This window comes from Octopus sinensis, linkage group LG18 (genome assembly GCF_006345805.1).
Source record: "Octopus sinensis linkage group LG18, ASM634580v1, whole genome shotgun sequence".
NCBI classification, from domain to species: Eukaryota; Metazoa; Mollusca; class Cephalopoda; order Octopoda; family Octopodidae; genus Octopus; species Octopus sinensis.
The window spans coordinates 7,957,923-7,979,190 of NC_043014.1; the positions used below are offsets into that span (position 1 = coordinate 7,957,923).

The 21,268-nt window shown below is 36.3% G+C and overlaps 1 protein-coding gene across 1 annotated transcript in view; it reads left to right on the forward strand.

Moving 5' to 3' along the window:
• The window catches only part of LOC115221591 (peroxidase mlt-7-like), a 33,267-nt gene extending 12,412 nt beyond the window's left edge, over nucleotides 1-20,855 (forward strand). Inside the window, exons 6-14 of the mRNA XM_036510697.1 lie at nucleotides 957-981; nucleotides 4,132-4,235; nucleotides 5,376-5,465; nucleotides 6,259-6,315; nucleotides 10,499-10,946; nucleotides 11,398-11,592; nucleotides 16,274-16,434; nucleotides 18,295-18,394; nucleotides 20,348-20,855. Of these exons, the coding sequence (XP_036366590.1) occupies nucleotides 957-981; nucleotides 4,132-4,235; nucleotides 5,376-5,465; nucleotides 6,259-6,315; nucleotides 10,499-10,946; nucleotides 11,398-11,592; nucleotides 16,274-16,434; nucleotides 18,295-18,394; nucleotides 20,348-20,696 (1,529 nt within the window). The 3' untranslated portion in view covers nucleotides 20,697-20,855. The remainder of the gene's footprint in view (nucleotides 1-956; nucleotides 982-4,131; nucleotides 4,236-5,375; nucleotides 5,466-6,258; nucleotides 6,316-10,498; nucleotides 10,947-11,397; nucleotides 11,593-16,273; nucleotides 16,435-18,294; nucleotides 18,395-20,347) is intronic.
• The last annotated feature ends 413 nt before the right edge of the window (nucleotides 20,856-21,268 follow it).

The following is a 21,268-nucleotide window of genomic DNA, read 5'->3' on the forward strand; positions in this document are numbered from 1 at the left end:
TTGCAATCAATTTACTATTTTATTTATTCATATTCTCTTCGTAAATCTGATATATGAAATATGTTTTTTTTTCTCATAACAGTAGTGTGATTATACTTTCACCATAGTTTGAATTTAGAATAATAACAGAAGCGTGTTGCTGTCACTCAATTCAAATTCTCTTCCAAAATTTCGAGAATGTCATTAGATTTCAGATAATAGAAATATAAATTTGAAACATCGGATAGTTAGTTAAATGAATATACATTCAGACTGACATTGCTGATTTCTTTGTTTGTTTGTTGAGCGTTTGGGAGAAGTCCGAAACGTGGTCCTTTGCTATTCGTAAGACCCGCAGAAGAGAAAGCAGATCAACCCCCGACACCGAGAGCATCGTCCGATGGATGAATGCGCATCCAGGCTCAGCGGTTGCGTAGGAAGTCGGGGAGGACAAGAAACAGGAAGAAAGAGTGAGAGAAAGTTGGAGCGAAAGAGTACAACAGGGGTCGCCACCACCCCCTGCCGGAGCCTCGTGGAGCTTTTGGTGTTTTTGCTCAATAAACACACACAACGCCCGGTCTGGGAATCGAAACCGCCCGCGATCCTCCGACCGCGAGTCCGCTGCCCTAACCACTGGGCCATTGCGCCTCCACTGACATTGCTGATGATTGGTACTCCGAACTTACTACGTTGCAGCTGTAATTAGATAATTTAAAACGAAAAATTCTCAGTTAATCAAATATTGGAAAGCACTAACCATAGGATAGATACTATGAACGCCAGTAGCGCTGTAAGATTACAAACTAGATCGATAGATTGCAGTAGAGATTAAAGCTTCTCTTGTAGGAGTAATTAGTTGTAGAGATGATTCAGGTTTATCCTAAGTTTTGTCTAATTTATTAGGAATGAAAATACTCATTGCAGTCATTGCAAAGCAGTTAAAAATCTTTATAATTATTTCTTTTCTTCTCTTTCAGCTGAAAGTTGCTGCTCAGGAGCAAGGTAAATAATCTTTTTCTTACATGTCATGTAAAATGATAAATTTACCAAAATATGGACATATAGGGTATATTTTGTTCTAACTCTTCAAAATGTACAGTTTATTTATCTTTTTGCTTTCAAACATATCTAAATCACACACACACACACACACACAACACACACACACACACACACACACACATGCACACACACACACACATGCACACACACACACACACACACACACACACACACACACACACACACATGCACACACACACACACACACACGAGGGGTTGCTGAAAAGGTCCTGGCTTTAAGAGTATCGCGAAAAGGCATAGCTTGAGGCTCAACCTCCCGATTTCTTTTACAGGGCTTAGACAAACTCAAAAACTGCTACAGCAGCAAGTACATGTATCTGAGAGGGTAATATGTTGATTAAGATAATGATTAACTAATCCTCATGTATTTTCTTTTTTGTCCAAACCCAGGAACTTTTGAGCACTCCATGTATATTAGGAAACTCAGCTGCTCCTAAATTACGTCTTGGAGAATTTTTATGGATTTATATTAGAATGACATTGAAAAGGATGCTACCAAGTAAATGCACAAATAGCATCTGGCGAAGTAACTGAGACAAGTAGACATATCCCGGCCTAGAGTCAGCACCTGTTTTGTCTTTTGTTCCTTGCCAGGGCTCCTAAATGATGATGGTAGTGAATCATTCATGACTACTGACTTCGAACATGACTGAAGAATAAATAGCAACTGCCTTTCAAATAAATTCAGTTACTACTCAATGCTTCAACCAGTTTGAACTAATAGCCATCATCAGTTATCTGAATTCCTCAAATGAGTTCTCTTGATGAGTGAATATACCTATTTCTTTACTACCCACAAGGGGCTAAACACGGAGGGGACAAACAAGGACAGACACACGGATTAAGTCGATTATATCGACCCCAGTGCGTAACTGGTACTTAATTCATCGACCCCGAAAGGCTGAAAGGAAAAGTCGATCTCGGCAGAATTTGAACTCAGAACGTAACGGCAGACGAAATACGGCTACGCATTTCGCCCGGCGTGCTAACGTTTCTGCCTGGAATCAGTACTACTATGTTTTATTGTATCAGAGAAAAAGAATTTATTGCAAATCTTTTCTTTAGGTAACTATTTTGTGTTTTGGATCGAGATTACGCTTAGTAAAACAGAATATATGCTAAATGAATTGCATCGTTTGGATGATAGTTAAAAGCAGAGTTTAAGATGTGTCCTTTACCACATTGGCTACAAATAATGCTCAGTTCGTGTTGTCACTGTATCAGTAAGAATTATAATTCGTAAACAATCAATATAGTACTGGGAAAGGTGATATACCAAGGTCATTAGTTAGTGGTTTACGCAAAATGGAAGATAAAAACATTTATCTTGGTCAGTAAGGTAGCCATTAAAATACTCGTGCTTTATTTTGTTTTTGGAATAGCAATGCATCAGAAACGAATCGCTTTTGTGATAATATACATGAGCTGGATAAAGAAAAGGGTTCGCAGCGAACATTTGGTCAACAGAGACTCAATATTCACCCTGTTATCAAATGAATATCAAGCTTGGTCTGATGAAGTAACTTTTAAAAGTCTCGTCACATAAAGATAGTGTTTGCTTTGGATACTTATATAGTAAACCCCATTAATTGAGCTAAAAATAGAAAAATGAGGCAAGAAGTTTTTGTGGGCTCTTAGGGAGGAAGTTTGTAAACAAGATACATTTCATAGATTAAATGAACAACACTTAGTTACCTGACATTGTCTTCGTTTGTTCTAGCTGTCTAGAATATTCTTGGGATCCATAAAGCAGATGATAACTTTGAATTAGTCGAGAGGCTGCTTTCGTATCTTAATAAGATACGCGCTATAATATGGGTATCAAGGTTCATTACCAGCACAGTCACCTAAGTGATTTAAGGAAAGAGCAAGGAAAAATAATGCAAATGATGGAAAATGACATACAAATATGATGGTAGATTATTATAAAATATTTGGAAGGACTGACCTATACAAATCATCATAGATCACCCGAAAGGAAACATTTAAGAGAGAGGGTGTATTAATTATTTATACTATACAATATTATAGGCCATTGAAAGCCGATTTATCAATCAATTTCGGACACAAAAGGTTTTTACGCTATCCTGGGACTCATCGGAAAGGGACGTTTGCAAAAGTAGGTCACGGGCTTTTTGCCACTGGAGATCACGAAATGAGAAATATTCTGACCTATATTACCTTCTGATGCTTACTGAGATTAGTTATTTTCGAAAACTCTTGATTAAAAAACAGTTAGTAAACCAAGTGTGATGGTATTATAATATTGTGCTCTATAAATAATTATAATATATTATATCGACCCTATTAATCAACTGGTACTTATTTCATCGACTCCGAATGATGAAAGGCAAAGTCGCCCTCGGCGGAATTTAAATTCAAAATATAAAGACGGACGATGCCGCTAAGCATTCTGCCCGGCGTGCTAACGACTTTGCTAGTTCGCCGCCCAATCTAACCATATTATATTAAAGTCTTTTGACTATTTAAAATCAAAATTAATCCTCAACTATTTCGTGAGTACTGACGGTGCTTAATGAGCATCAAACATTTTCTATACTTCACACCTGTAAAATACAATATATCTGTGGCAAGTGAAGATAATAGCATATACAGCTACCATTCAACAGACACTGAGGCGAGGAAACTGGCTTTGGCTCAAATATTGGGTTGTACAAGATAAAGTTTTTGTTGAGCAGAAGAAATTTGACATAGTAACTTATGTCTTTCTTAAAAGCATAGCGATATAACAGAAATCCAAACTGATAGCATACATTGACTAAGATTTTTTTCTTCTTTATTTTTAAATATTGATTTAATTTCAATTTATTTCAACAAAACACCTTATTTTAGAGAAGTACATTAGTTTTAATCAAATACGGTTAATTGCTGTTTTTCATTTTAGTCACATCAGGGTGATCCAAAGTAAAGCTTACTCCGAGGAGAACAAGCTAGATATTACCAGTACATTCAGTTAGGTGTCATGCTTTATGATGTCCGACACATTCCCTTTCTAAAAAATTATACTTAAATATTTCATATTGTTTATGTTTTGCTTTGAATTTTCAGTTGTTTGGGTATTGATCACAATGGCAATACTGACCAACGTATTAGCTGCGGCGCATGCATGAACTACTATAAGCCAGTTTTATCAGATAATCTTAAGTGCACCGGTAAGAAGACATAAGCTTCTTTTTCTTTATTTATAACAGTTCCAGACAAGCAAAGAGGAATGAACATTGAATTAAATACATTACAAATTTACTTTAAATGTCATTGTACCTTATAGAGGTCGATGAAAGAAACACAATAAACACAATTGTACGCTGCATTATTTATAATCATGCCTATAATATTTTGCAGTCATAAAGAGAGGATCAGAGTAACCACTAGGTTTCATGCTACACTGAGTGGGTGTCTCTTCCATCTGCAAACTCATGCATTGATCCAGTTCATTTAGGTTTGGTAACTAACTACAAATTTTTGTACAGTGTCACTGTTTTAAGTGATACTTTGAGAAGAATATGATAGTGTTAATATTTGAAATATGGCCAACGTACTATCATTTACACTGAAAAGAATATGACTCCAGAGAAAAATTTCTGACACTTGTATAATGAAAATCTAATGTTTTGACGTTCGTAATGGTGTCAACTTAAAAGCAAACCTCCCTTTGAATGTAATAACAATTGTTCAAAATTAACTCCAGACCATAGATCGGACGGTTTCTGTTGCTGTTCCTCTGGAAATTGACCCTGACTGTAAAGAAATACATTTTTGGTATTGGAAATAGGCTATCAGGTCGTTCTTTAAGAATATCAATCTAACTATAGAGGTCTCAAAGTTAAATTTTTTAAACTAAATGTCTGACAACCTACACTACCATTTTCTGGAAATAATTTCTTAATTATGATATTATTTTAGTGTCGCAAAATATTTTACTTTATTGTTATATTTCGGAATGGTCATTTTACCAGTTTAGCCAATAAAAACACACGCACTATATATTTGGTGTTATTTTGCTTCAGTGTTATTTATTTTTTACATTAATCTTAATCTTATTTCGGCCAGAGTTCTTTCATCACACTCTTGTGACCGCATCAGTGGTCCTTTGTTTTCTTCTTTCTTATTTGTGTCTCACCTTACTAAAAAATAAATAGCACCAAATATATAGTGCGTGTGTTTTTATTGGCTAAACTGGCAAAATGACCATTCCGAAATATATCAATATTTGTTTCAACACTAGAATTCACATAAAAAATCTTGCACAACAAATATATTTTACTTTATTTTTTATTTTATTTTTTATACAGATAAGAAACAAGGGAAAAATCAAGTCACACATGTCATTGATGCTTCTTTTCTATATTCCTCGACTTATTTCACAGGAGCTAAGTCAAGCGGTAAAGAGCCATTTTTTTGTTTCATTTTCTTGTTGAATTATCTACGTATCAATTTATCATTTTCAAGTGTATATGTGCCTGTGGGGTGTACGTGTTGATAATTGTTACTGTTTCAATCGGCAATTAAACTCTACAACTGACGGATAACCTTGCAATTCTGATTCGAAATGTTCCGCATACTCTTTACTCTTTTACTCTTTTACTTGTTTCAGTCATTTGACTGCGGCCATGCTGGAGCACCGCCTTTAGTCGAGCAAATCGACCCTGGGACTTATTCTTTGTAAGCCCAGTACTTATTCTATCGGTCTCTTTTGCCGAACCGCTAAGTGACGGGGACATAAACACACCAGCATCGGTTGTCAAGCAATGCTAGGGGGACAAACACAGACACACAAACACGCAAACATACACACACATACATATATATATATATATATATATATATATATATATATATATATATATATATATATACATATATACGATAGGCTTCTTTCAGTTTCCGTCTACCAAATCCACTCGCAAGGCATTGGTCGGCCCGGGGCTATAGGAGAAGACGCTTGCCCACGATGCCACGCAGTGGGACTGAACACGGAATCATGTGGTTGGTTAGCAAGCTACTTACCACACAGCCACTCCTACGCATATTTATGTTCTCGAAAGATTGTATGAAGGTAATTGAACGAAAGATTGAAAGATTGTATGAAGATAATTTACTAAGGGGTGGTTCATAAAGAGCAATGATTATAATTAAATTAGCGCCGAAACTAAGTTTCCTTCTTTCAAATTTCAGGAAAGTTTAATCTGAATTCAGGATTTCTTCCTTTGACTGGAACTTCATTTGTTGGAGGTAAGTGATTATTTAGTAGACAGTTCTGTACCCCGCACCACACACACACACACACACACACACACACACACACACTTGGGTGTGCCTACGTGCACATGTACAAGAATATGTTCATATATATATATGTATATATAATAATAATATGAGGGAATATTATTCCAACTTACAGGGAAAAAAATTCAATTTAGAAATACTAAATCAAATTTCACAAAGTATGATATATATATATATATATATATATATATATATATATATATATATATATATATATATATATATATATATATAAATTAGAAAAAAACCCACCTTTTATCAATTCAATAATGAAAATTTAAATTATACCATCTAGAAATTACATATTATAGAAAGATTAAATATAAATAAAACATATAACGATGATTAAGAATGTGCAAAATCTTTATATATAAAACTGTAGTTGTGTGAGTGTCTGTTCCCTTCGATTTAGATTCCTAACTACTCCCACATTTTGCGGTGCAGTTTAATCAAAACCGGGTATCTTATAGTCGTGATTCATATCGAGCCCTTCTGGGTATTAGCACGCGTCTACGATGAGTCTACGATTTTAAAAATAATTTACCATAATTTTTTTCCATTTTAAGGCATTTTTTTTAAAGGGAAGTAACTCTCTAAAAATGTCTACGATGAGTCAACGATTTAAAAAAAAATTTACCATTTCCATTTTTAATGCATTTTTTGCTATTTTTTGGCTATAACTCTAAAAATGCTTTATAGTTATTTCCCTTACAAACCCGAGCAACGCCGGGCGATACTGCCAGTAATAAATAAAACGTATATATTTGGTATATAACCTTGCAATGCTGATTAGAAATTTTCCGCATTTGTAGGTTCTCGAAAGATTGAATCACAAGATTTCCTCTCTTTAGATACACTGTATGAAGATAATTTACTAAGGAATGGTTCATAGAGAGCAATGATTATAACAAAATTATCACTGAATCTAATATTTCTTCTTTCAAATTTCAGGAAATCTGTCTACGAAATATATACGTTTTATTTATTATTTTACACATTACTTAATCATCGTTATATGTTTTATCTTACATTTAATCATTCTATAATATGTAATTTTCTAGATGGTATAATTTAATTTTTCATTATTGAATTGATAAAAGGTGTATTTTTCTAATTTATATATTATGTATGTATGTATATATAATTGATAAAAGGTGGGGTTTTCTAATTTATATATTATGTATGTATATATATATATATATATATATATATATATATATATATATATATATATATATAATATATATATATATATATATATATATTATATATATATATATATGTATATATATATATGTGTGTGTGTGTGTGTGTTGTGGAGACGCAATGGCCCAGTGGTTAGGGCAGCGGACTCGCGGTCGGAGGATCGCGGTTTCGATTCCCAGACCGGGTGTTGTGAGTGTTTATTGACCGAAAACACCTAAAAACTCCACGAGGCTCCGGCAGGGAATGGTGGCCATTCCTGCTGTACTCTTTCGCCACAACTTTCTCTCACTATTTCTTCTGTTGGCCTGCTCGCTTAGCCAGCGGGATGGCGTCATTTAAAGACTAAACAATGCAAAGCGCATTGTGACCAGCGTTGTGTAGCAACATCTGATAGCCTGGTCGGTCACGGTGATCACGGTGATATATATATATGTTTATATATATATATACATATATATATATGTTTTTTTTATTTTTTATCTAGTTTCAGCTCACGAGCTGTGGCCATGCTGGGGCACCGCCATTTGGTGTTGCTACATGATTTTACTTCACGAATGCTTTTTAACAATTGCTATTTGGTGCATGAGAGAGTTTGATGCAGCTACCCTCATCTGCACTTCCTGTCGTGAAGTTGGTTCATCTGGGACACCTGACAAGAAGAGATCCAGTTTTATTTTAAATACATCTGCATCCACCCCATGCAGGTCTCTCAGGTTCTTCGGGAGGATATTGAAGAGCTGTGGGCCTGGGAAGCCCAGGCTATCACAGTATCTTGTCCTACATCTTGATGGCAAATTTGGAGTCCTTGGCACTATGCAGTGGCACCCAGTACTGGCATTTGTGTAACTCTCGATGCCAAAGTTTAGGACAAGTCCTTCTAGGATCTTCTAGATGTATATTATGGCATATATTCTCGCCTACGCTCTAAGGAATAGAGTCTCAATCTCTTGAGTCTTTCCCAGTAGCTCGTATGCTGCACAGAGGCTATCTTCTTCGTGTAGCGTCGTTGGATCGCGTTCTGTGATTAACTTGCTGAGAGCAATAGTCAAATTGGCTTAGGACAAGTGTCCTCCAGAGGATATATATAAATGTATATGCTTATATATATGTTTATATATATATATCTATCTTACTCTTACTCTTTTACTTGTTTCAGTCATTTGAGTGCGGCCATGCTGGAGCACCGCCTTTAGTCGAGCAAATCGAACCCGGGACTTATTCTTTGTAAGCCCAGTACTTATTCTATCGGTCTCTTTTGCCGAACCGCTAAGTGACGGGGACGTAAACACACCAGCATCGGTTGTCAAGCAATGCTAGGGGACAAACACACACATACAAACACGCACATACACACACACACACACACACACACACACACACATATATATATATACATATATACGTCAGGCTTCTTTCAGTTTCCGTCTACCAAACCCACTCACAAGGCATTGGTCGGCCCGGAGCTATAACAGAAGACACTTGCCCAAGATGCCACGCAATGGGACTGAACCCGGAACCATGTGATTGGTTAGCAAGCTACTTACCACACAGCCACTCCTTATATATACTGTATATATAAAACCATTAGCGGCACAATCAGTATTAATACTAATAGGTACTATTTATTTCCATTTAAGAGTGGATGTTGTGTTGGAACATACTACTGTGATATTTACTGTGAGAGAACTTCTCATATGGACTTTTGATGCACATCGCGATTTTTGTTTATATTGCTAGCGAAGTATTCATCTGCTATTGGAGATATAAGCAAGCGTGCTTGTATGCACCGAAAGTTCATATCTATCGCAGTATTCTGTGTTCTAACACAACATCCACTTTTAAGTGGGGATAAATATTACCTTTTGATACACACACACACACACACACACACACACACATACAAACACACACGCACACATATAAATCTAAATATTTATGTAGTTGAATGGGACATCGAGTTTTGCCTTATTGGTTGAAGCGAACAATACAACGAAAGCTTGAAGCTCTAATGAAATCTACATGATTAATAATTTTTTCTGAAATATTTTCCTGTTAAATTGATTGACTATACTAATATTGTGGAGGCGCAATGGCCCAGTGGTTAGGGCAGCGGTCGGAGGATCGCAGTTTCGATTCTCAGACCGGGCGTTGTGTGTGTTTATTGAGCGAAAACACCTAAAATCTCTACGAGGCTCCAGCAGGGGGTGGTAGCGACCCCTGTTGTACTCTTTCGCTCCAACTTTCTCTCACTCTTGCTTTCTGTTTCTTGATAACGCTGCGATGGACTGGCGTCCCGTCCAGCTGTGGGGAACACATACAACACAGAAACCGGGAAACCGGGTCCATGAGCCTGGCTAGGCTTGAAAAGAGCGCATAATTAAATAAAAAATAATAATAATAATATTACATTCACCATTCAATTTATACTATTCGTTTTATTGCGAAACAGCAAGTTCCAACACTAGTGTCGGATTCAAGTCAAAAATATAGTTAATTTTCTTCACGTTAATCACCACAATTGTTAAAAACGTCAACGCCAACGCTTATCATTTTTCTATTCCTGTGTAATATCAATGTATTTGATCATTGACAGTTCAGAAAGATTCGTACATAGTAAAATTACAAGGCTAGGGATTTGCAGTCATTTCTGAAGACACAAGTTGTTATTACATGTTTGTAGTTTTTCGTGCAAGTAATACTTACTAAAATGTATCAACATCAGTTTGCTTTCGTTCACTTATTGGCAGAAATGAGTTCAAATTCTGTTGGACAATGATTTATGAATTTCAGTCGTCCGTGACCTAATAAATAATTGACTAGTGATATGCTAATTTGATCCAGTTAGTTTTACTTATACACAACAGTTTACTAAGAAATTTGATTTTGCGTTTAATAAAAAAAACATCTCGTTTATATTTTGTAGTTTCAGATGATATCAAGAACCCCTTAGTGATGGCATTATATCATGTTTTTCTCCGGGAACACAATAAACTTGTCGATAAAATGACCGAATTTGGTATATCAAACCCTTCAACAGAAGCACAGAAGTTGCTGACTGCAATATTCCAACATATTACTTACAACGAATATTTACCAATGTTGCTCGGCGCCACCACTCCAATTAAATCTCAGGCTAGTGGAACACGGGCTTACGACAGCAAAAAGTTACCTGTGGTTTCTAATTCTTTCTCGCTTGCCTATGAATTAGCTATGGATTCGATGTTGAGAGAAACCGTAATTTTGGATCCAAGTACAAATCCAAATCAAAAGTTGATTGATATAATGGGCGACGCAACAAAAGTAGATTCAGACGGGGAAATGACATACATCGTTAAAGGAATGCTGACGGAAGCCAGTTTAAAAATCGGCAGGTAAGTCAATATTATTTTGCCGGAAGGTCTGTTCTGAACTAAAATTCTAACGCGGTAGACATTTTTTTTTTATCATACTAGTATCTATAAAATATATACATGTATGTATGTATGTATGTATGTATGTATGTATGTATGTATGTGTGTATATATGTATGTATGTGTATGTATGTATGTATGTGTGTGTATGTATGTATGTATGTATGTATGTATATATGTATGTATGTGTATGTATGTATGTATGTATATATGTATGTATGTATGTATGTTTATATGCATGTATGTATGTATGTATGTATGAATGTATGCATGTATGTATGAATGTATGCATGTATGAAAGTATGCATGCATGTATGCATGCATGGATGTATGAATGTGTGTACACAAAGCCAAGTGTACCAATTATCATTGATATAAATGTAAATTTTTATTTTTAATTTTATATTTTCAGGAAAATACCCTGTAGTTTTCGAAACCATTGTCAGTATTCCGATGTAGTATCAGTTCTAACTCAAGACACACGTTATCTCGGAATACCACCGTACTATGTTTTCTTAGCACTCACAGGCCAAACTTCAGTTACCAAGTTTAACAACTTCCCCTACCACGATACCACAACACAAAACCTCTTGGCTGGAACCTATAAGTAAGTGGATGTCATAGCGTTTTTATATTTACACTAGCAGTATCACCCGGCGTTGCTCGGGTTTGTAAGGGAAATAACTATATAAGCATTTTTAGAGATGTAAAGTATAATAACCATCTCAATATGGCTAACCACAAGGGGGGGTGTTACTGTAGCTTTTTACGTTCTGAGATTTAATAATAAATTTTTAGAGAGTTACTTCCCTTATATATGCCAAAAATGCATTAAAAATGGGGAAAAATTGATGGTAAATTATTTTTAAAATTGTAGACTCATCGTAGACGCGCGCTAATACCCAGAAGGGCTCGATATGAATCACGACTATAAGATACCCGGTTTTGGTTAAACTGCACCGCAAAATGTGGGAGTAGTTAGGAATCTAAATCGTAGGAGACAGACAGCACACAACCTCACTTTTATATATAAAGATTTGAAACTCATTTTACTGTTTGCAAAATAGTGTAGCAGTTGACAGTGGCTGTTTTCTTTATATTGGGTTGCTGCATAATTATTGTGGCTTTTTCCCCACAAATTTTATTCAACAAAAACAATAACAATATTTAACAAAACACAACTTTAAATGACGGTCTAACTGTCTGCCAAGCAAATGGGAAGCAGTATTTGAAGTAGATGGTGAATATGCTCCGGAATAATCATTTAAAGATATTTTTGTTACATGTTGTTATTGTTCTTGCTGAATAAAATTTGTTGACAAAAAGCCGCAATAATTATGCACCAACCCAAAATTATGCGAGACAACAAAAAAAAAAAAAAAAAGAAAGAAAGAAAAAATAACAAATTTACTGCTACCTTATGCGTTTCAGCTACAATTAGGGAAGGCTAAGAATGGAACCGACAAGATTTATTAGCCAGGAATATTGGATCATGAGAAAATCAGCAATAATTTTTATTTATCTGAAATTCGAAGCTAACCGATTTCGCCCGAGTATTCATTGACCAGACTATATCACCGGTACAGACATATTTTCACACTAAATCCTCTTAACGATTATGAATTCAGTCAACCACATAATACTTAATTACCGTTAAATTAAGGTACTCTTTTACTCCTTTACTTGTTTCAGCCATTTGACTGCGGCCATGCTGGAGCACCGCCTTTAGTCGAGCAAATCGAACCCGGGACTTATTCTTTGTAAGCCCAGTACTTATTCTATCGGTCTCTTTTGCCGAACCGCTAAGTGACGGGGACATAAACACACCAGCATCGGTTGTCAAGCAGTTACGCACTGGGGTCGATATAATCGACTTAATCCGTTTGTCTGTTCGTGTTTGACCCCTCTGTGTTTAGCACCTTGTGGGTAGTAAAGAAATAAGTATTTCGTCCGGCGTTACGGTCTGAGTTCAAATTCCTCCAAGGTCGACTTTGCCTTTCATGCTTTCGGGGTCAATAAATAAAGTACCAGTTACGCACTGGGGTCGATGTAATCGATTTAATCCGTTTGTCTATCTTTGTTTGTCCCCTCTATGTTTAGCCTCTTGTGGGCAATAAAGAAATATATATAAATGCTGCATAGGTTACGTATATTAAATCCAATAATTTGATACTGCGTTGATCGAGATACTCGTTGACAGGGTGTTGTATTAAATAGCTGAAGTATTTATACTTATAAAATGCAAATTAGTCGATCCAGGTTTTAGAATCTATTGAATTTGCTGTGTATATAAACAGATTGTCTATTTGCTTGTCTACGATGATTAAATGACGAAGACACTTCCGATAAAACTCGAAAATCGATTAAAGCTTTCGTAATTTTTTTAATCTACGGAGAAATAGTTAAATTTGCCCTGTAAATATATCTTACACACACACACACAAACACACATGGATAATCTGGATTTATTAGAATTATATCAGGGACGCTCCCTTTATAGATGAGTATGGAAATTACAAATTTTAACTCCAAATAAGTAGCGTTGGGCAAATGAGTATTAGAAATGTCCAAAGGAAAGGAACTCCTTAGTTTGAAATAAAATATGAACTAACCGCAGGAGTGGCTGTGTGGTAAGTAGCTTGTTTACCAACCACATAATTCCCAGTTCAGTCCGACTGCGTGGCACCTTGGCAAGTGTCTTCTACTGTAGCCTCGGGCCGACCAAAGCCTTGTGAGTGGATTTGGTAGACGGAAACTGAACGAAGCCCGTCGTATATATGTATGTATGTATATATATATATATATATTATATATATATATATATTATATATATATATATATATATATATATATATATATTATATATATACACACACACACACATATATATATATATATATATATATATATATGCGTGTGTGTGTTTGTGTGTCTGTGTTTGTCCCCCTAGCATTGCTTGACAACCGATGCTGGTGTGTTTATGTCCCCGTTACTTAGCGGTTCGGCAAAAAAGACCGATAGAATAAGTACTGGGCTTACAAAAGAATAAGTCCCGGGGTCGAGTTGCTCGATTAAAAGGCGGTGCTCCAGCATGGCCGCAGTCAAATGACTGAAACAAGTAAAAGAGTAAAGAGTAAAGTAACCGTGGAATCAATTACGTAGTATACTCTTTTACTCTTTTACTTGTTTCAGTCATTTGACTGCGGCCATGCTGGAACACCGCCTTTAGTCGAGTAAATCGACCCTGGGAGTTATTCTTTTGTAAGCCCAGTACTTATTCTATCGGTCTTTTTTGCCGAACCGCTAAGTGACGGGGACGTAAACACACCAGCATCGGTTGTCAAGCAATGCTAGGGGGACAAACACAGACACACAAACATATACACAAACATATACATATATATATATATATATATATACATATATACGACAGGCTTCTTTCAGTTTCCGTCTACCAAATCCACTCACAAGGCATTGATCGGCCCGAGGCTATAGGAGAAGACACTTGCCCAAGTATAATGTATTTTTTAGAAAATTCTATACATAGGCGCAGGAGTGGTTGTGTGGTAAGTAGCTTGCTAACCAACCACACGGTTGCGGGTTCAGTCCCACTGCGTGGCATCTTGGGCAAGTGTCTTCTGCTATAGCCCCGGGCCGACCAATGCCTTGTGAGTGGATTTGGTAGACGGAAACTGAAAGAAGCCTGTCGTATATATGTATATATGTGTATATGTGTGTGTGTTTGTGTGTCTGTGTTAGTCCCTCTAGCATTGCTTGACAACCGATGCTGGTGTGTTTACGTCCCCGTCACTTAGCGGTTCGGCAAAAAAGACCGATAGAATAAGTACTAAAAGGTGGTGCTCCAGCATGGCCGCAGTCAAATGACTGAAACAAGTAAAAGGGTAAAAGAGTAAAAGAGTATAAGAATGCAGTTTAGCGTTAGGAGCTAATAATGAATAGTTAACGTAAGAAAATGTTAGGAGAGAGATAAGAATAAGTTAAAGAGAGAATATGATGTATATAAGGGACTCATCATCATCATCATCATCATCATCGTTTAACGTCCGTTCTCCATGCTAGCATGGGTTGGATGGTTCGACCGGGGATCTGGGAAGCCAGAAGGCTGCACCAGGCTCCGGTCTTATCTGGCAATGTTTCTACAGCTGGATGCCCTTCCTAACGCCAACCACTCCGTGAGTGTAGTGGGTGCTTTTTACGTGCCACCTGCACTGGTGCCAGGCGAGGCTGGCATCGGCCACGGTCGGATTGGTGCATTTTACGTGCCACCTGCACGGAAGCTAGTCGAGGCGGCACTGGCTTCGGCCACGATTCGGATGGTGCTTTTTACGTGCCACCGACACGGAAGCCAGTCGAATCGGCGCTGGCATCGGCCACGTTTCGGGTAGTGCTTTTTACGTATCTCCAGTCCAGGGGTCCTGGCATCTGCCGGGTGCCAGTCATAGGATTGGTTCAATTTCGATTCCGATTTCACTTGCCTCAACAGGTCTTCGCAAGCAGTTTGTATAAAAGATCAAATTATGTAATACGTATTAATGATAAGGCATAAAAAATAAGTAAAAACAGAAAAAACAGTTGTTAATGTTACAATTAAAGTAGTATGTACTTGATGTGTCTATAAGAATGAAGAAATTGAAATTGAAATTCGAAATAAAGATAGGTATACTAATAAATAAATAAATAAATAAATAATTGTAGGGGAGATAAATGAGTGGAGAAAGAAAAGCTAAAAAATTAATAAGGCTTAAGATATTGATGTGTTAGGTTATACAGTAAGTCGTATGTGACCCCTTAACAAGGGCCTTATCGACCAAACTCTGATATACTTTCAGTCACACAATGACTAAAAGAAATTTATTGTAACCGATGAAAGAAAAAAAAAAATTATCGGCGAAATCCGTAATTGATAAAAAAAAATTAATCTTTCGGCCATTTCAGAAAAAGGCACCCTTTTCTTTCTTTCTTTTTTTCTTTCTTTCTTTCTTTCTTTCTTTCTTTCTTTCTTTCTTTCTTTCTTTCTTTCCTTCATTTTTTCTTTCTTTCTTCCTTTCTTTCTTTCTTTCTTTCTTTCTTTCTTTCTTTCTTTCTTTCTTCAAACCTCCAAAATTTCCTTACTTACACATGCTTACAGACATACATGCATATGTATATATATATATATATATATATATATAAACACATATACATACACTCATCCAGATCCAACATAACAAACAACATCTCAACCAATGCCAAATATATATATATACATATACATATATACATTCCAGATACATCTACGACGTTGATTTCTTAAGCGGTGTTTTCTTGGAAACAATACCGTCTTCCGAAAAACTTGGAACAACATTAAAGAAAATGATCCAAGAACAGTTTCAGACATTGCAAACAGGTGACCGATTCTATTATGAGAACACCAATGTATTCACGCCTGGTAAGTTGTAAATTATTCTTTTTTTGACTATTTAATTTATTAAAGTTACAACTTCACGACATTGCACCAGTGCATAGAAATTTATTATTGCTGGGGTGTTTGTGTAGTGTTGAGGAAGTTGATAATGTATTCGTGGCTTTGGTAAATGTGTGATGGTGTTGTAGTTTGCGACATGTTGGCAACAGAAATCTTGTAAGTGGGACACCACCCTACATATTGTGGTATTTTAGCTTTCTTTCCTCCACTTTCACGGACAGATAAGACCCACTCAGAAGGTTGATCTGCCTAGTGATGTTACTGATATTTTCTTGATTAGATTGTATTGTTAGTTTCATACTTATAACTGACCAATTTTTTGTGTTTTCTTCACATCCATCATTGTGCATCCTTTCTTATATCAATGAAGACGGCCACCTCAAACAAGGTGGTACTTATTTCTGGTAGCACGGTTATGACACTTTCTGTTGCTAGGCGTTGGCGGCGATCGTTCGGGATTAGGAAAAGTTCAACCTGCCTCTGTGTTGTTGCGGCATGGAATCTTGCCCCTGTTCCTGTCTCGAGTTTTGCCATATTTTTCTTTCGATGGATGTGAGTCTTGTGTTTCTACACACGCCCAAGGCAATTTAGTTTGTGGGCCTCACTTGCACTTTCCACCTGACGAGATTTCCTTCTGATGCAATTATATACAACTGTACATTTTTATGTGTTTCTACACACGCCCAAGGCAGTTTAGTTTGTGGGCCTCACTTGCACTTGCCACCCGACAAGATTTCCTTCTGATGCAATGATATACAACTGTGCATTTTTATGTGTTTCTACACACGCCCAAGGCAGTTTAGTTTGTGGGCCTCACTTGCACTTTCCACCTGACGAGATTTCCTTCTGATGCAATGATATACAACTGTGCATTTTTATGTATTTTCTATTACGTCAGGTGATGATTCTATACTTACCCGTCATCCATTATTTCACAATATATCTGGTCAGTTTTAAATCGTAATGGTGTAGATCGTATTTATCAAGATTTCTTGCACCACTTAACAAAGAAAATACCTTTTGGAGTTGCTGCCCCTGCTTGTTGTTGCTAGCGTTCTCGCTACATATCGAAGTATTCGTGTTTGTGTTACTGTTGGTGGTTGTCTTTCGTTCGATTAAATCGATTCCAGTGACACTGCATTAATGACACTAACATAAGGTTAAAGACACACATTTACAGAGAAGTGAATGATATGTAATTGAGTGAATCTAACTCGGTACATAATTTCTTTTCTTTTCACTAGAGGGAGGAGGGGAGACAAAACGGATTCAAATAAACTTTGACTCCAGTACGTGGGAGAAAAGAACATATGTGTAAGATATTAAGGCGGCGAGCTGGCAGAATCGTTAGGACGCCGGGCGAAATGCTTATCGGTATTTCGTCTGCCGCTACGTTCTGAGTTCAAATTCCGCCGAGGTCGACTTTGCCTTTCATCCTTTCGGGGTCGATTAAATAAGTACCAGTTATGTACTGGGGTCGATATAATCGACTTATCCTGTTTGTCTGTCATTGTTTGTCCTCTCTGTGTTGAGCCCCTTGTGGGCAGTAAAGAAAGACATATGTGTAAGATATTGATTCTACTGTTGAGAACATAAATTCTGTTTAAATTCTGATTAAACACAGATAGAACTTTTAGGATACTGCTCTATATTTGTTACAGTTATCACACATGTAAATTACGAAACTGGGAGTGGAGAAAGAGTTTGATGCACCAAAACAATCTTTTATCTCTTGTTATCTAGAGATACTTAATTTCAAACTTCTTTGTGTTAAATTTTTGTATCTAATATTTGTGGTTTATATCATTCTTTTTCGTATTTCAGCTCAACTTACAGAGATCAGAAAAACATCTATGGCTCTTCTTTTGTGTCGTAACGTAGCCAGTTTAACTAGCGTAAAACAACATGCTTTTCAAATGAGTTCGTGAGTATTCACCTCATCATTATGAACACTAATGATTCTTTTGCTATTTTTTGTTCACTTATCCATTTATCTTTAGTTTCTGAGATAGGTTTAAACTACTGTGACTAAATTTGTGCATGTTTTATGTACAATGAATTTAAAGTAAATGGCCATACTTCCAAATTTAAGAATTGATGAATTGAGAGTGGAATATTTGTATTTGTGTATATGTATTTTTGAGTGTAGGACAAAATCCCACTAAGACAAAAGCCTCCTAGGACAAAAGTCGCCTCCCTCGGACAAAAGCTCCATAGATAAAGTATGAAGTGGAAAAAACTCCCCAGACAAAAGCCCCACGATTCTCAGACATACTATTTTTGACAAAAAAAATTGCTTATAAATAAATTAAGAATAAATTGGGGATAAACAAATTTGACATTGATTACACTATGATTTTGTAATCGCTTACTTATAGTAAGGCTACATTTTATACTCTTTGTGTCCAGTAATGGTCAACGCACTAGTATGCATTGTTCTTTATCATTAGAGAGTGAAAAAAAAATTTAATCGATATCTGATGGTGTAAATCTTCACGAAGAATTTGTAGATAACGAGTCAATTTTGGTTGTTTATTTCGAGCTATTTCAAATTATGCAAAAAAATGTTTAATCATGACACAGCTACCACATTACAGAACGGTACCTCCTTATTAGCAAACTATTCATTTCAGTCACTATAAATAAATATTAAAGAAACGTTTATAGAAAGGTTCGTTGTCACATTTTGTCGGGTTAGCGTCTAGATGTGATACAGAATTTCCTTGATTAAGATATAATGGACTTTGGAGTTGGCGATTTCAATAATGTTTTTTGGAGCATGGCGGATATCATTTTATCAAGTGATGAAAAATTTGATGTTTAGACATCGTTATTGGTTCTATTTTTTGCGGTATCGCTAGTTATTCTATCACCTAATGCCACCTCCGATATTTTCCAATTTATTTTTGTTGACTTAAACAAAACTTGACTTAAACAAAACTTGCCTTAAACAGGATTCGAATAATCCTATCAGGTGGTGCTATTAAGTTAGACATGGCCTGAACCAATCTTTAGTCGAAACATATCTAAGTTTATCTAAGTTTATATAATGTTGAGATGATATTTGAAGTTGTTCCCGACTTTTTATAGGACATTCGTATAATTTGGATTATATCGTTTATGTTACACTGTACTATATGATTGCTAGAAGCTTCTACAATTATTTTATGGAATCTATGTCGTTCAGTGCCCGGAATGAATAGTTTTCTGATAACGGAGTTTTGTAAATTTTTTTTATGTAGTAGCTGTGTCATACTTGAACCCGTTTTTAGCATAATTTGAGATCAGCGTCTAAGTGCAATTGGATACATGAAATGTGAGTATTGGTACATGTGTGAGGGCTTCAATGTAAACTCGCATGTTTCCGAACGATTATGTAGTAGTTGTTATTATTGAAGTTGTGGAGGCGCAATGGCCCAGTGGTTAGGGCAGTGGACTCGCGGTCGTAGGATCGCGGTTTCGATTCCCAGACCGGGTGTTGTGAGTGTTTATTGAGCGAAAACACCTAAAAGCTCCACGAGGCTCCGGCAGGGATAGTGGTGATCCCTGCTGTACTCTTTCACCACAACTTTCTCTCACTCTTACTTCCTGTTTCTATTGTACCTGTATTTCAAAGGGCCGGCCTTGTTACTCTCTGTGTCACGCTGAATATCCCCGAGAACTACGTTAAGGGTACACGTGTCTGTGGAGTGCTCAGCCACTTACACGTTAATTTCACGAGCAGGCTGTTCCGTTGATCGGATCAACCAGAACCCTCGTCGTCGTATTGAAATTGTTACTTTTCAGGTCTCTTAATTGTTGTTTATTCTCATTTTTAGTTATAAGCTTTACGATATGCATGGATTTGTTTTGTCATTTATTTATTTTCTTTTTCTAGGCCCGACGTCGCTTGCTCTGGTATAGCGGAAATAGATTTTTGCGACTATGCTGCTGTCCCAAGGACTTGGTCCGCTTATCAATCATCTTCCACAGAATGTTCTGGATTTAAAATAGAGTTCCGTACCTGTACCTCAACCAAACCAATTCAATGTCCTTGCGTAGGTGATCCATTTAGACTTACAAGTTGTCCAAATGCTATGGTCAGTAACGAAACTGCCGCGATCTTGAAATTGTTACAGAAAAAGATGTCATACAACGTGGAAGTCCTAGGTTATTATAAAAAAGGTGATATGAAGAAGGTGGAAGAGATAGCGAAGGAAATGTACTTGAATATGACACAGAAATAATAAGAATAACACAAAGTAACTGCAGGAGGAGACGTAGTAGCAGTAGTAGCATTAGCAATATTTATAGTAATAAGAGTATAAACAGTACTACGTTATATTTTCAAGTACATAATGCTGATTTGTTAAGAATAGAATACAAATAAAAGGATATATACGAATGTCATATATATATGTGTGTGTGTGTGTGTGTGAGAGAGAGTGTGTATGTACTTATATATATATATATATATATATATATATATATTATATATATATATATATATATATATAGGGAGAGTTTACGAAAAAAACAAAAGACGAAGACAGGTGGTGTACAAAACAAACAGATGTTTTAGTATAACGCTCAGGAATAGAAAAAGGCTTTTACGTTTCGAGCCTACGCTCTTCTACAGAGAAGGACACAGAAAAAACAAGGAGACACACACACACACACACACACACATACACACACACACACACACACACACACCACACACACACACACACACACACACATGTATGCGAAGCTCTGAATTCCTGGATAAAAAATTTAAATTTGAATAATTAATTACGTATGGTAAAAAAAGCATTTT